We start from the raw sequence: 15,747 nt of genomic DNA on the forward strand, positions 1-15,747 counted from the left end.
ATACTTGCTTAAAGTATGTTTCATGGCCTGTTTCTTCATATCAACCTCTGTATCCTGTTGTTTATTTGAAATGAATTTTTTCCTGGCTTGTTGCGCTCAAGCAGTCCTCCATGCCAGCAGGGGGCAGCAGCGTCTGTCTTGGCTTGGCTTTGCTGGCTCTTATCTTTAATTGTCTTCTCTTTCCCCTTCTCGTGGCATCCAGGCGCGGCTTCCCTCCTCCTCATCCACCCTAAGCATTGCTGAGGTATTCCTGCATGTGTCTCGGGCCGCATCGCCATGGCAACAGCGCTCCTGCACGTGTTGCCATGCGACAGTTTTTGTCCTGAATGTTTTAGACTGTTGCTTCTGCATGAAAGCATTGCTGTCTTGTCATGCATGCTTTTACTGAATGTAACGGAGAGCAACGATAACTTTCAGTCTGTTTAATGTCAATGATAGATGTTTATGTTTGAGCATCTTCATTTGGAGTGTGTTTGATTTTATTCATACGCTTATTCATTTCAATTTTGCTTTTAATTTTCTCATTGCACAGTAGATCTTTTTTCTGTTGACTGCGCACCTATGCAACCCTGTATACGTGGAGAGATTAATGTTATTAAACAAAAATACCTTCGGACAGCAAATAAGCAAACAAGATGCATACAAATTTGTGGAAATAAGCTGAATGACCATTTCTGTTAAAAATGCTGTTAACAATAATAAAGGCTAAATATTGTCTGTTCAAATTAACTTAGCTATATTTATTAAATTACAACTAGGGGAGCTTGACTGTAAAACACATCCGGACTTTGTCAAAGTATTGATTAACTTTTTGGTTTAATTTGTAATCACTCAAAAGTTAAGTTCTTCCCAGGTTAAATCATCATCATCATGATTTAAGTTGGTTTGATGATGGTTTGGTTTAAGTTCTGTTCTTTCTTTGTTAAAGTTCACATCATGGCAGTGTGTATTATTACTGTGTGTTGTGTTGGGGAGAAATTGTGTATTTTGCTGTTTATTTGTGTTTGTGACATCTGGCAGGGCATGTTCATAAATGTGTGTGAGGATTGAGTTTTATTGTTTGAGGATGAGGATTGTTGTGTGTCTGTGTGTGTGTGTGTGTGTGTTTATATATAAGATAGGATAGAGGTGTGTGTGCGTGTATGTATAAGTGTGTGTGTGGGATGAGTGACTGTCCTGTGACTTCCTCCAGGCGTCGCGGCGAGAGTTCAGAGCGCACCTGGATGAGGTCATCACTCTGAAGTCAAGGTACTCAACCTTGGACCAGGTAAAGAGCTTATCTTTAATCTTAGCTTGCCGGCAGAATGTAAGACAGATTTAGCCTGATAATCACACAACACTGTGCCATCAGAGAACAACAAACACAAAACAACAACAGCGGCCGTCAGGACTTTGGCTGTGTCTCAATCAGCTCCCTTGTTCAGTAGTCAGGGCACTGATCAGGGAGTCGGACATTTTAAGGGCGGTCTCAATCGCAAAATCATTCAAGTGCACTGGAACCTTTGTTCCCTAAAAATTCCCAAAATGCAACGCAAAAAACTGTGAGAATTGATGGTCCCTATTTTCCCTTACTGGAAATCACGTGAAATTTTCTGAAGCCCTTCAACCAAAAATTGTGCAAACTTTATGAAACATTACAGAACTTTTAAAAGTTTGTTTTACTTTAAAGGTGTAGCGGAGGATTTTCTCGAATTTTAGAAAATAACCGCCTTCTCCACTTTTTAAAAAAATGCAATTGCGCAACACTCCTGATTGGCAACTAGGAGGACCAATAGTCTTGATGATCCACCTGGAAAAAGAAAATCCTCCGCAATACCTTTAATGTAAACGTTACCTTTAGTGTACCTTTAAAATTTAAAGGGACACACTTTTTTTGAAAATATGCTAATTTTCCAGCTTGGATGCTATTGAAAGTAACCAAGGGGACTATTTTCAGGTAGTTTTAAAGTTTAAAAAAAATATCAAAACTCTTTGGTTATTTTTGAGCGTGATGCTAATGGTCTAATCAGATTCAATGGATTGTGCTAAGCTATGCTAAAAGTGGTACCAACAATGTTTTCAAATGTAGGGGGGCTGGAAAATGAGCAAATGTTCAAAAAAAAGTGGAATGTCCCTTTAAATGTAATATTCATTCATGCAAATTTATGCACGGATATGTTCAAAAATAATACAAGCAGTCACGTCACAGGAAAGCGAGCCAGAGTCCATATCAGTGCCCAAACCTGCATACATAAATATTCTGATTCACGAGCTAGGGAGCTGATTGAGACACAGCTAATGATTGTGCTACACAAGATCCAAAAATGTGTAGCTTTATAGTCCGTCGAGACAAAATTGCTTGATGCTTTTGCTTTCTTGTTTGTATTTATCTCTCTGTTAAAGAATGCATATGTGCGCAGGTGTGTAGTGTTTCTTTACAAAGCAACATCGCCATCTACTGTCCCGGCATACTTAAAAGTTTAGTTCTTAGATTTAGTTGTCTTTGCGGATTTATGTAAACGTAGATCTGTTTTGGGTACTGCAACTTTTCATAAACGCAAATGAAAAACTTACTACATTGTTGTCTTGTGAGCATTGCCTTAAAGACACCCATCACCTCATGTTTTTCTTTTGCTTTTGCTTACCTGTGATATTTGCGTTTATGCATGCTGTGTTGGTGTGTGTGTGCACGTGTGCGCGCGTGTGTGTGCGTATGTCATTATGAAATGCCCAAGTCATATTTCATCCCAAAATTAAAAGAATTAAATATTAAATAAATATTTTACAAGACAAAAATGGCAATTTTTACAACATTTTAGGATGCTTGAACAGATGTTTCATTCACTTGAGTTTGTGTAGCCTATACTATAAACACGTTTTATTAAATCCAATTATTCCCATAATGTGTAAAATACGTGAATACTTTGACATCGTGTTTGGGTGACACATCAGGACAGTGTGTGAATGTCAGTGTGTGTGTGTTTGAATGTATTTGATGTGTGACAGGAATCAGTTAATGTGTGCTTGGACTTCCACTGCAGATTTTGAAATGATTTTTTATTTAGTTACTCATTCCCACTGTAACAGACATCAGCAGAACCATCACTAACACAACTAACCCAACACACACACATCAGTATTATTACATACAGTATCAGTGTTATTTATTTAGACCATAAAAATCATAATTCACCTTCTTTACTTTGCTACTACACATGGTTGTATTTTGCATGATCAGTTCACATTATTACAAAATATAATCTTTCAGAATAAAATAATATCTGGTTTTGTAAATTTATTTCTAGCTCAGTTGCACACACTATTGAATAACCACACATCAGTTTGGTCTTGTTTTAAGATACTTTAAATCTTGCCAACAGTTAACACAAAAAAATCTGATAAATGATAGCAAATAATAAAACAACAACTAATACTGAATTACGTAGTAGTTGGATCCATTGTGTTGGCAACACTTACTGTTTAATATAAAATCCAAACATTTCTTGTTAAATATTAACTTTTACTCATAAATACATCACATTATGAAAGTAAATTGGGTTGTGAATACTTTTTCATTTTGCTTATATTATATAGTGAGTCTCTACAATGCTTTGCTTTAACTGTGTCCGTGTGTTACAAATACATTCCGAGATATTTCATTTTTGATGAATGAAACTTTTTATGTCTTGTTGAAGTGTTACTCGTTGTGTTTGTGAGTTGTCAGTTGTGTTGGATTTGTTGTTTATAACTGATGGATTGATGATTTATCTCTGTAAGCTCCAGTGTAGGTTGGAGGTGCTAAAAGATGATCGCCGTGGCCATAGGACCTTCAGTTCTCGAGTAACTATCCCAGAAACCTCACGAGACCTTCACACATGCCAAACATCTTCTTCTTACTCTATGCGTCTGGGGTTTTGTTTTTACTTTGCTCACTTCATCTTTTTGCTTCACATGTTTATGTTATTCTGTTTTTGGTAGCCCTTTATTTATCAGTACGTGTACTTACCTTGTACATATATGGTAAATAAGTTGTACTTACCGACAAATGTGTGGTACTACATAGTAGTTATTTGATATCATTACTGTACTTACCAGTGGTACATACTTGGTAGTGGTTATGTAACTCTAGATAAGAACTAGGTAATAACAGATACATACTTATAGTGTAGGTATACTGTAACTAACTAGAAACACTACTGTACTTACAAATTGAATATACATGATAAGTGTGTGGTACCTGCAGGCAAGTGTAAGTTATACTTATACCATAGGTATATGAAAACTAAAAACAAACATTACTGATATGCCATTTTGGTACTCAGTGTCTTTGTCCTTTAAACCAAGCATTAAATAACCGTATGCATTAAATAACCGGATGCATTAACTACTGGGTACATTCACTAGTACACACTTATTGTGTATTTACAATTTGTAAGTACAGTATGTTTCTTGTTAGTTATCATATGTACACTGTAAATGCCTGTCATTTACACTAACTTGCCTGTAAATACTAAATACTTATATTGTACATTTATTTGTAAGTACAGTAATATTTGTCGTTAGTTACTATAAGTATGTATCTGTTATTACCCAGTACTTATCTAAAATTACATAATAACTACCAAGTATGTACCACTGGTAAGTACAGTAATGATACCAGTTAATTACCATGTAGATACCTAAAAGTAAGTACCACACATTTGTCGTAAGTACAACTTATTTACCATATATGTACAAGGTAAGTACACGACACGTACTGTAAAATAAAGTGCTACCCTGATTTCTTTAAGCATTAACTTGACTTTGCTTCACTGTCAGGTTATTCTCTCTCTCTTTATAGTAAACATAGTAATTCATTGTAATTGATCTGAATATCCCAGTCTTCAAATTTTGAGAAAACCTGAATGTTTGTTTGATTTGCTTTATCATTTAAGAGCAGTTTGCATCATTATATTAACATTAAAGCAGGTTTAGGGATTAAATATTATCTTGATGTGTGTGGCATGAATTATATATATGATCCCTACTCATCATAGAGGATTGTTGCTATTATTAAACCTGCCATAATCAACGAGTTGTCACTTCAGAGGTTTTTATAGTACTTCAATTTACTCTTTCAGTCATTATTGTCTATGTCGCTCTCTCGCTCTCTCTGTATCTCTCATACACTTTTGTAATTGTCTTAATCTTCTACTCTGGTTCTTCAGTCTTTCTTCATTAGATCATTTTCAGGATCCTTTACCAGTTCTTCAGGATCATGTCACTCCATCATCCTTGCTTTTAATCTTAACCCTTTTATACAACTGACTTCACTATAGATAATGTGACAATGAAGTGTAATGGATTTGTGTTATGATGTGATGTCAGAGGTCAGCGAAATAGATGAAGAAGTTTAAGCAGCAGATTCTCAGCTGAACTCGTCCTGTGTAGATATTTCTGTCTGTTTCACCTCATTACATCCCAGAATTCTCTGCTCCATGTTTGTCTCTGGGTTTCATAATGATATAAACTGAAAACATACAGCAATATCACATCACTTGTTTTCTGGATCTCATAAAAGCTCAAGGACAACACAAAAGTATTCAAAAATTCATGTTGAATGTTTTTCTGTCTCTTTAGGTGCAATCACGATGCAGCAGCAAAGAAAATATTTTAAGAGCAAGTACGTTGTTAATCAAATAGTGAAAATGAACTATCCCAACATGAACGTTTAGCTGTAAAAGACTAAATATACCATCATTGCTTGTTTAATGATCATTGATAACAATAGAGCGAAATCTCATTTGAACAGAATCATCTGTTATCTACTTTGTGCATGAGGCCTTGAAAGTACATTGGCAATGTGTGCGATACACGAGCATGTGTTTGTGTTTAGATTGCTCTAAAGCAGATGTGTAAAGTCAATATGAGTCTGTCGAGTGTATATTTGTGCTTTATAATGTCTGTCTGTGTGTGTTTGTAGGTCACAGTGCGGTGGACATCACCAAAGTGGCACGACGACACCGGATGTCTCCGTTTCCACTCACATCTATGGACAAAGCCTTCATCACTGTGTTGGAGATGACTGGAGTTCTGGGCACTGAAATTATTAACTACAGAGGTGTTTTTAACCTATTTTTAACCACAACTCGCATTTCATCCATGCATTGATTGATTATTTGGTTTAATTGATAAGTAGTCACATCACATCACGAGTTTTTGAGAATCGAGTTTTTTAAATCGACCTGTTTTCCTCTGTGTCTGTAGACGGGATGGGTCGAGTTCTGGCTCAGGACGTATATGCCAAAGACAACCTGCCTCCGTTTCCGGCCTCTGTTAAAGACGGCTACGCTGTGAGAGGTGAGGAGCATCCGTGTGTTTAGTGAATGTGAGGCGCTGACAGATTCGCTTAACTCGTGCAAGAGTGCTCACATCAGACCTTTGAAAGAAAGAACTTTTCAATTTTGGATCTCATATCACGCTGTCAGGAAAAATGCTCAAAAACGGCCCCTAGCTGTGACTGGGAGGGTACCCGTTGAAAAACGACACATTTGCACCTACAGAGCTCATATTAGGGTACATAATGTATACATATCTATACCTATATGGTAAATATTAGGACCTTTTAGAGGGTACTGCCCTAGTGACACCTATGGACCATTTCTTGACCCCCAAACTCTCTCTGCTTTTTTTGACCGTGCATGAATGTGATTGCTGACGGTTTATAATTATTTCCCTGTTCAATGTAAAGACAGCTGTCAGTCATGGCAATGCTATTATTTTAGGAATTGTCATTTACTGTCGCTCTCTGTGTTTCTAGCTGCTGATGGTCATGGTGACAGATTTATTATCGGCGAATCTCAGGCCGGTGAACAGGTGAGAGAAACTTTACATGTAGTCGAGTGAAATCTCGTTTATCTGTATAGTGCTTTTTACAATGTTTTAGTGCTTTACCTACACTGTAAGCCCAAGTTGTTTAACTAAAAAAAACATTAAACTAAAAACTAAAAATGTAAAAATTTTCCCTTGTTAAACAAACAAGTAAATCTACTTAAAAGTACTGAACAGGCAATTAAAAAATGTTGTTCACTGACTGTAAAATTTGTTTTTCCAGCAGTATATTCTTGTTAGATATTCTTGTTACCCTTTTTATTTTATCATAGTTTAATAAAACTTGTAATGTTAAGAGAACTCTGCAATCTATGCATTTCAAAAATGAGGCCACCTTGCAAAGCAAAGCTAACATCAAGTAAAGCAAAAGTTTTAACTTCACACAGAGACCTCAACACACAACACAAAAATCTCAATCATGCTGACAGTAATTAAATCTCATGAAGTGAAAAGATGAGCTCTTAACTTCACCACAAAAATAATAAGATAACAAAAAACAATCGTAGTAGTATAAATAAAGACAACAAACAGCAAAACACATTTTTTTTTCATATAACAGTAGCAGATAATGTATGCATGCTGTAATGCATGATGGGTAAAATTTTCAAATACAAAGATTTAAATAGCTAAAAATGAATTGATTCAACTCAAAATATCTTATTAAATGAGACACATAATGCAATCCATGCATTAACTACAATACTTGAGTAATCAAATAATTTTTTTAGGGTTTAGGTTATGTGTATTTTTTAATGTGTATTAAAATAAAATGAGGATTAACAGTGTAGCAGTACAAGAAATAAAAAAAACTGAAAATTTGGGAAATTATATATAATATGTATAATATATAGTAGTATTGCCATTTTGTTGTCCATGCAAATAGATTATAATCTAATGAAATCATATACTTTTGATTATCAAGCAAGTAATCAATTTCAGAGGTTAAACCAAATGCGTATCTTAAAATAACTCAACTTAACTTAAAATTTCTCTGTGTTTTAATGGCTGACACAACACCCCAAACTTCTGTACTTATTAACGTACATAAACCCTAAACTAAAAATGTAAGTTCAATGACCTTTGTTCAGTCTTTAGGAAGTGAACTCAATTGTTTAAGTGCACTGTACAATCTTCAAGTTTTGTGACCTTAAATATTTTTAAATTCAGTTTACATGACCACCCAAAATGACAATTGTCTCATAAATCTCTAAACCACCTTGAATTGTCTTCACAACACATTTTTAGATAGTTTTAATGAAAACCGGGAGGCTTCCGTCTGTCCCATAGACTGCAGTTTGATTTTAACAATCAAGTCCAGAAAAGAACAAAAGACATCGCCAATAAGGTCCATCAGTAGTTCAATAATAATATTATGAAGCGACGAAAACACTTTTGTGTGCAAAGAAAACAAAACGAACAATTTTATTCAACAATTTGTTAGAACGACATAAGGTAAGTGATTTATGATAAAACTGTAATTTTGGGGTGAACAACCCTTTAAATATACAAGTTTTCATGAGACCCACCACTCATTTGAATGAAGGGAACGAGTTTACTCAATCAAACAAGTTCAGTTAACTTATGATGTCTTTAAATGATATCGTGCTGTTTGTGTATCTATAGCCCACACACACCGTCATGCCGGGTCAGGTGATGCGGGTGACAACTGGTGCTCCCATCCCGTGTGGTGCAGATGCAGTGGTTCAGGTCGAGGACACAGAACTGCTGCGGGAATCTGAGGACGTATGTTACATATCTCATTTCCCAACAAATCTAAGCATCTTTAGGATGCATACAGCTATTTAGTGTTTATCATGTATTTATATCTGAGCAGTTCTGTTGGGTTTTTGTTAATTGCGCTTCTAAAAATAAAGGTTCTTCACAGTGATGTCAGAAGAACCATTTTTGGTTCCTCAAAGAATCATTCAGTCAAAGAACCATTTGGCTTTCCTTTTTCACCACAAAGAAACAACAGAAACACTTCAGATGTTAAAATTTCTTTATGGAACCATTCAGCCACAAATGGTTCTTTTTTGGCATTGCGAAGCATCATTATTTTTAAAAGTCTAAGCTCTACTCTGAATAAAGTTTTCTTTTATTTATAAATATAAATGAAATAATTTGATAAGTATTTGTTTCTTTATAAGTTGTGTGTATGTTTTAGGGGACAGAAGAACTTGAGGTGCGAATTCTGGTTCAAGCGCGTCCAGGTCAAGACATCAGGTGAGCGCCTGTGAGCACCTCTGAGAGATGTAAGAGATGTGTCATCTCAGGTGTGTCTGAAAGAGTCTGTCATGTGTGTGCCGCAGGCCCATCGGTCATGACATAAAGCGCGGTGAATGCGTGTTGTCCAAAGGCACACACATGGGCCCGTCTGAGATCGGTCTGTTGGCCACGGTTGGCGTCACAGAGGTCGAGGTGCAGAAGTTTCCTGTAGTGGCTGTGATGTCAACAGGCAATGAGGTTAGAAAACAACACACATCAATCTTTATATATCTGCTGTTACTCAGAGACAGCAATGATAACAAACTGGGAGAGCAAACTGTGGCTCAGATGTTTCTGAAGAGATGAGTCTTAGACTGCGATACTTAAATGAAACATAACTTTAAGTTTTATAAAAGAGCATTAACATTTTCTCTTTTTTCATCTTTTCAGCTGCTGAACCCGGAGGATGATTTACACCCTGGTAAGATCAGAGATTCAAATCGCTCTACGCTGCTTGCGACTATTCAGGAGCACGGATATCCCACCATCAACCTGGGCATCGTAGGAGACAAGTGAGTGCCTTTTCATATAGTTATTCTTTAAAAAATTTTAAATATTATAAATGTTTATTACACGGCTCTCTGGAATGCTTGATTCTGATTGGTCAGTTGAGACATTTGCAGGTTCGTTCTTTTCGAATAATAACCGCTCCAAAATAATAACGCATAGCCGGTACTACTTTTACGAGTAAGATCGCTCCGCGCCAATAAAGATCAATAAAGATTACTGTCTGTTTGGCGCCATCTTGTGACAAACACTGGACAACCACGACAAGACACAGAGAGCTTACTGAGACTGAACTTGACAAAATAGAGCATGACAGCTACGAAGCCAACACACAAAAAAATACAGAATGGGCATTAAAACTTCTCAAAGACTGGCTAAAAGAGAAAAAAATGGAGACAGACAAGTATGAAGCAGAGGATCTTAATAAGGTATTACGATCATTTTATGCATCTGTGCAAAGTTTCGCGGAAGGATAAAAATGTTAATTTAAAACAAATATGCCAATAAAATGTTTCAAATTCATATTCATGTCCAGTTTTTTTTCTTATGTGACAAGTAGCCGTGTAATAAGCGGGATAATGTAGAGTCAGCCGGTAGTTATCGGGAAATAAGCCCCTTCAGTGTGATACAAGACCCTCCGCTTCGCGTCGGGTCCTGATCACACTGTCGGGGCTTATTTCCCGATAACTACCGGCTGCCTCTACATTATCCCTTACTTATTTGGCAACAGGAACAACATTCACATTAGATTTAACATTCGTAATGTGTGTATCCAATTAAAAACTGAATATTCAGCAGGGCAAAACTAGATTTGATGAGATTAAACATCTTAAGCATCTTAATATTATTGTCTCCCACCTGCGTGATTTCAGAGGTGATAAAAGTTATTACATTTTGATAAAAAAATTATAATGAACATTTTTGTCTGCACATGCACTGATGAATTATTTACAGTTAGGAATTGAATCGTTTTTTGATTCAGTTTCAAGAAGATGTAAATCATTTTTACTTGTTGTGTTAACTTGATCTCTTATAGCCCCGATGACCTGTTGAATGCTCTGAATGAAGGAATCAATCGTGCTGATGTCATCATTACCTCAGGGGGCGTGGCCATGGGTGAAAAGGTACATTATTGATTATCTGTCAGGAGGTTTATTTTTTATTGTATTGAGAAAGGCATTAATATTGCATTCAATATTAACAAAATCCCCTCAATGGTAAATATTACTGCTCCAAATAATATTCACTGACCTTTTAGGAAGGTATGGAAAACAATATTGGAATAAAAGCATACTCGGCTGTTTGATATGACTAATATTTAGTAATTAATTATAAAAATAGTAAGAAATGTTCAGCATGTTCAGTCCATTCATCACATTGGAGATGGTCAAGCTAAGCGCAGTGCATTGCAGATCAGCCAGGTTTTAAATACAGTACATGCAGAAAATCTACATATTGTGAACATTATACTCCTTATACATACTACACTGCAGATAAAGTAGTAGGTTAGAGTAGTAGGTTGAGTTTATTTACTAACAGCTACTTTATACTGACATCTAGTGGTTTGGATGCCTTTTAAATGAGATCAAAGTATTATTCACAGAAATGAATGGAAGGGTGAATCGGGTGAGTTATTGCCGGTCATCTCAATGTCAAAAAGTGTACCGTGATTTTGACAAAGATGTTGAAGAAGAATATGTTAAGATCACATGACTGCATCAGTATTATTCGACAGGTTTATTTATGGTTTTTGTTTTCGTGTTTATTTATTTATAAAGCACATTTCATGCAACACAGGGTTGACTTAAAGTGCTGTACAATAAGAAACTACATCTGTAATAAAAACTGCATCGGGACACAAAGACATGGTACATCAAATGTTGTACCTTATTAAAGGTACTGTAAAAAATAAAATAAAAAACTACATCAGGGCACAGAGTCATTGTACATCAGAACAAATCTTATGCCTTATAGAAGGCTATGGAAAGCAAATGCTTTTTTGACACGTTTAAATGTAGATAATGTAGATGTTGTAAATAAATCAAACTGATCTCACGGAAAGTCGTGTTATAAGCTGTATTTTAAGACCGATTGCGTCACAGCAGCACGACTTGAGGCTAGTAAGGCCGTCCCAATTCAAAGGATGCTTAGAATGAACCCTCAAAATGCATCCTTATTTCTCCGTGCAGTTAAAGGTTTAGTCCATTTTCTTTAAAAAAATCCAGATAATTTACTCACCACCATGTCATTCAAAATGTTTATGTCTTTCTTTGTTCAGTCGAGAAGAAATTATGTTTTTGAGGAGAACATTCCAGGATTTTTCTTATTTTAATGGACTTTAATGGACCCCAACACTTATTAGTTTTAATGCAGTTTAAAATTGCAGTTTAACGGAGTTTCAAAGAACTCTTAATGATCTCAAATGAGGCATAAGGGTCTTATCTAGTGAAACAATTGTCATTTTTGACAATAAAAATAAAAAATATGCACTTTTAAACCACAACTTCTTGTCTATCTCCAGTCCTGTGACGCGCCAGTGCGACCTCACGCAATACATCATCATGTCAAGAGGTCACGGATGACGTATGCGAAACTACACCCCAGTGTTTACAAGTGTGGAGAAAGAGGAGCATTCTGACGTTGTTGAATGTGGAATGATACTAATGAATGTCTTTGTGTCAGTTTATTGTTTACAATGGTCTGCAAATGTGTTTCATATATGTAACACATGATCTTTCCATGGCATTACGCAAATACGTGAGGTCGCGCTGGCGCATCACAGAGATAGACGAGAAGTTGTGGTTTAAAAGTGCATATTTTTCTTGTCAAAAATGACAATTGTTTCGCTAGATAAGACCCTTGTGCCTCGTTTGAGATCGTTTAGAGTCCTTTGAAACTTAGTTGAAACTGACATTACTGCATTAAAACTGTTAAGTGTTGGGGTCCATTAAAGTCCATTAAAATGAGAAAAATCCTGGAATGTTTTCCTCAAAAAACGTAATTTCTTCTCGACTGAACAAAGAAAGACATCAACGTTTTGGATGACATGGGGGTGAGGAAATTACCTGGATTTTTTTTAAGAAAATGGACTAATCCTTTAAGGATAGAGTGAATGTATCCTTAACAGCCGGCTATCCCAAGATTCATTGTGCACCTGCAACGGCTCAATATAGCGGCTGGATATTCTAAAATAAACAAAATAAAATAAATAAAAGTGTATTTATCTGAAAATATTTTTTCTTGTCACTGTTTTAGTATTATAAGTAATGTTTTGTGTTAATATTATTCTGTTTGTGTTGCATATATTTCTAAGGTTGATTCATTTGATATACTGTTGAATAGTTTAATCTACATCAACGTGTCATATTTTCTAAAATAAATTAATTCCATATTTATTTTAATAAGTCAGAAACGTCTCCGCTGTGTCCTGCTGCACGCGCCGAAGGTGACGCAAATTATGGGTCCTCCGGAGGTTAGAACGTCTCATTTCAGTTCTCTTCGCGAACTTCTGAGGCTGCCACATTGAAAGACTGAGTGCTCACCTTTTAAGGTTGCATGCTTAGAAGGTCGCAGCCCTTGAATTGGGACACAGCTGTAGTCACAAAAAAATTTATTAATTTATTTGTGTCCATGGCACGAAATTCAGCTTTTTCACGTGACTTGAGCATGAATGCTTTTTCATGTCAGTCACACAAATTTCTATAAATAGTTTTTTTGTGGCAGTGGCACGATTGTTTTTTTTTTTGTTTCATTTCGTTTCATTTTATGTATTGTTTTCTCGTTGCTTTTCCTATTTTCTTACCATTGTCGCTTGGGGTTAGAATCACTTTCTGTTACATTTTTAGATATCCTCACCTTAACCTCAACTCCAGGTGAGAATAGTTTTAAAAGCGGAAGAAAACCAATACATAAATCTTACCCCAACCCCAATCGACAATGATTTAAAAATAGGAAAACAAATGAGAAAACAATACATAAAATGTCTCGAAAAAAGTCATGCCACGAACATTAGAAACTATTTATAGAAATTCTTGCAAGTTTCACGAAAAATACATTCATGTAAAAAAGCTGCATTTTGTGCCATGGGCACGAATAAATTAATAAAAAATATCTGTGACTATAACACAACTTTCCGTCAGATCATGTTGAACTAAATTGTGGGTTTTACTTGTAATTGATCTATGATTGTTGTTTCTGACAGTAGTTGTCGTCAACTGTAATATTTTGTTTACAGGATTACCTGAAGCAGGTACTTGATATAGACCTTCATGCTCAGATACACTTTGGTCGTGTCTTCATGAAACCAGGGTGAGTCTTTGAAGAAACGGACAACATCTGGGTGGAGATTGTACAAGTCATAACAATTAAGAGGGTTTTCACACTTTTTACATTACGCCTGTAAATATCGACCTCACTTCGGTTTGCGTTCACATTATTCCTAGTCTTAAAAGAGCTATTAAACTTCATTGCAAAGTGAATTGAATTCAGAGCACCTCCCAAGATGGTCTGAGTTTGATTCGCTTTAAAGGGGTCTGAGGTCATTTGGTGTGTTCACATATAAACCAAAATACTTTCTCTCAGACCACCTTAAATGAAAAGTGTGAAAACATCCTAATATTGAGTGTCAAACGATGAGAATGAATCCACGTGGGTATTGAGCTCTGGTTTGTCTTCTGTTAGTCTCCCCACAACATTTGCAACTCTTGATATGGATGGGTCTCGAAAACTTATCTTTGCTCTGCCAGGTAGGGACGGTGAGAGAGTTTACTGGTGTATTTTTTACAATACTTACTCGAATGTAATTTCAACACATCTATTTCACGTCTTATTGAGCGAATTATTGCTGCTGAAATAAATGGGCACCTCTCCGGTCTCACAGGGAATCCGGTGTCGGCGGTCGTAACATGTAACCTCTTCGTCATACCTGCCTTGAGGAAAATGCAGGGAATCTTAGACCCTCGACCCACCATCATCAAAGCCAGGGTAAGATGACGATTGACCGTCTGACATAGCATAATATCATCTTTATTCACAAATTATTATTCTGACTCAGCCCTTGGTTCTTTAAAACAAGCAAACTTGAAGTTCACTCAAGAATGTCATTTTTCTCATGAGTTACTCTCCCTTAACTTTGGGTTCACACCAGATGCGAGTTCAACGATTTGCGCGAGTTGATTACATACAAAGTCCTCGTCCTCGCGTGGGGCGATGCGAATGACACGATATGGGCGCCGCGAAAACACGCGCTATTCGCTTCAAACGCGTCTTCGCCCAAGTTGAACATATTCAACTCAAGCGAAAAATTTGCATGACACAAAGTTAACTCCCGCAAGAAAACTAGACCTAGTAGTGTGTACGTAGCATTCGACCTTTGTTCATCTTTATAACACAGATGAAGAGTTTTTAATGAAATCCAAGAGCTTTCTGTGCCCCCATAGACAGCAACGCAACTCACAACTTTCGAGGCTCAGAAAGGCATTAAAGACTTTAAAATGTAGTGTTGGGGAAAGTTACTTTAAAAAGTAATGCATTACAATATTAAGTTACTCCCCAAAAAAGTTACTAATTGCATTACTTAGTTACTTTTCATGGAAAGTAATGTTTACATTACTTTTAAGTTATTTTTGCGTTACTTTTTCTTTCTTTCGAAACTTGACGTGAAACTATCGCGTGCGCATGTGAAACTAAACTTTGTTTAATTTTTGCTCCATGTCCCCTTAGGGGCTCCGTACAATCTTGATTTTAATGAAGCAATGAAAATACTTTTTGTACTTATAAAGTCACTGATGCGTATTCATGAAAGCAGTGCATGCATGCGCTAAACACCGGCCTCGTGCGTCAGCCATAGACATAAATATACATAGATGCCTTATTTGACCGTTTCATAGATGCGAGCCACACAAAGGTGAACTAACTTTTTAACATTCAGATCTGCAAGATGGCAGCATCTGTCGATAAAGAAGTAAAATTCTGCTTTATTGTTTGTTTACAGTTGTCATGTGATGTAAAGCTAGATCCACGGCCTGAGTATCACCGCTGTATTTTAACATGGCACCATCAGGAACCTCTGCCGTGGGCACAGAGCACAGGTGAGAAACACAGTTACTCTCTTTTTTTTTTTTACTA

At 36.3% G+C, this 15,747-nt stretch overlaps 1 protein-coding gene across 3 annotated transcripts in view; it reads left to right on the forward strand.

The window, feature by feature from the left end:
• Window positions 1-15,747, forward strand: part of gphnb (gephyrin b) — a 60,428-nt gene that overhangs the window by 43,336 nt on the left and 1,345 nt on the right. The window contains exons 9-24 of one of the 3 annotated variants that reach the window (XM_065256531.1): window positions 203-244; window positions 1,193-1,267; window positions 3,757-3,819; window positions 5,599-5,641; window positions 5,942-6,079; window positions 6,226-6,318; window positions 6,779-6,834; window positions 8,473-8,592; window positions 9,014-9,072; window positions 9,159-9,312; window positions 9,505-9,626; window positions 10,658-10,745; window positions 13,856-13,929; window positions 14,302-14,375; window positions 14,501-14,604; window positions 15,614-15,710. In XM_065256531.1, coding sequence (XP_065112603.1) covers window positions 203-244; window positions 1,193-1,267; window positions 3,757-3,819; window positions 5,599-5,641; window positions 5,942-6,079; window positions 6,226-6,318; window positions 6,779-6,834; window positions 8,473-8,592; window positions 9,014-9,072; window positions 9,159-9,312; window positions 9,505-9,626; window positions 10,658-10,745; window positions 13,856-13,929; window positions 14,302-14,375; window positions 14,501-14,604; window positions 15,614-15,710 — 1,402 coding nt within the window. The remainder of the gene's footprint in view (window positions 1-202; window positions 245-1,192; window positions 1,268-3,756; window positions 3,820-5,598; window positions 5,642-5,941; window positions 6,080-6,225; window positions 6,319-6,778; window positions 6,835-8,472; window positions 8,593-9,013; window positions 9,073-9,158; window positions 9,313-9,504; window positions 9,627-10,657; window positions 10,746-13,855; window positions 13,930-14,301; window positions 14,376-14,500; window positions 14,605-15,613; window positions 15,711-15,747) is intronic. The other 2 variants (XM_065256532.1, XM_065256533.1) reach the window with 2 other exon arrangements.

Source organism: Paramisgurnus dabryanus, chromosome 12, assembly GCF_030506205.2.
Source record: "Paramisgurnus dabryanus chromosome 12, PD_genome_1.1, whole genome shotgun sequence".
NCBI classification, from domain to species: domain Eukaryota; kingdom Metazoa; phylum Chordata; class Actinopteri; order Cypriniformes; family Cobitidae; genus Paramisgurnus; species Paramisgurnus dabryanus.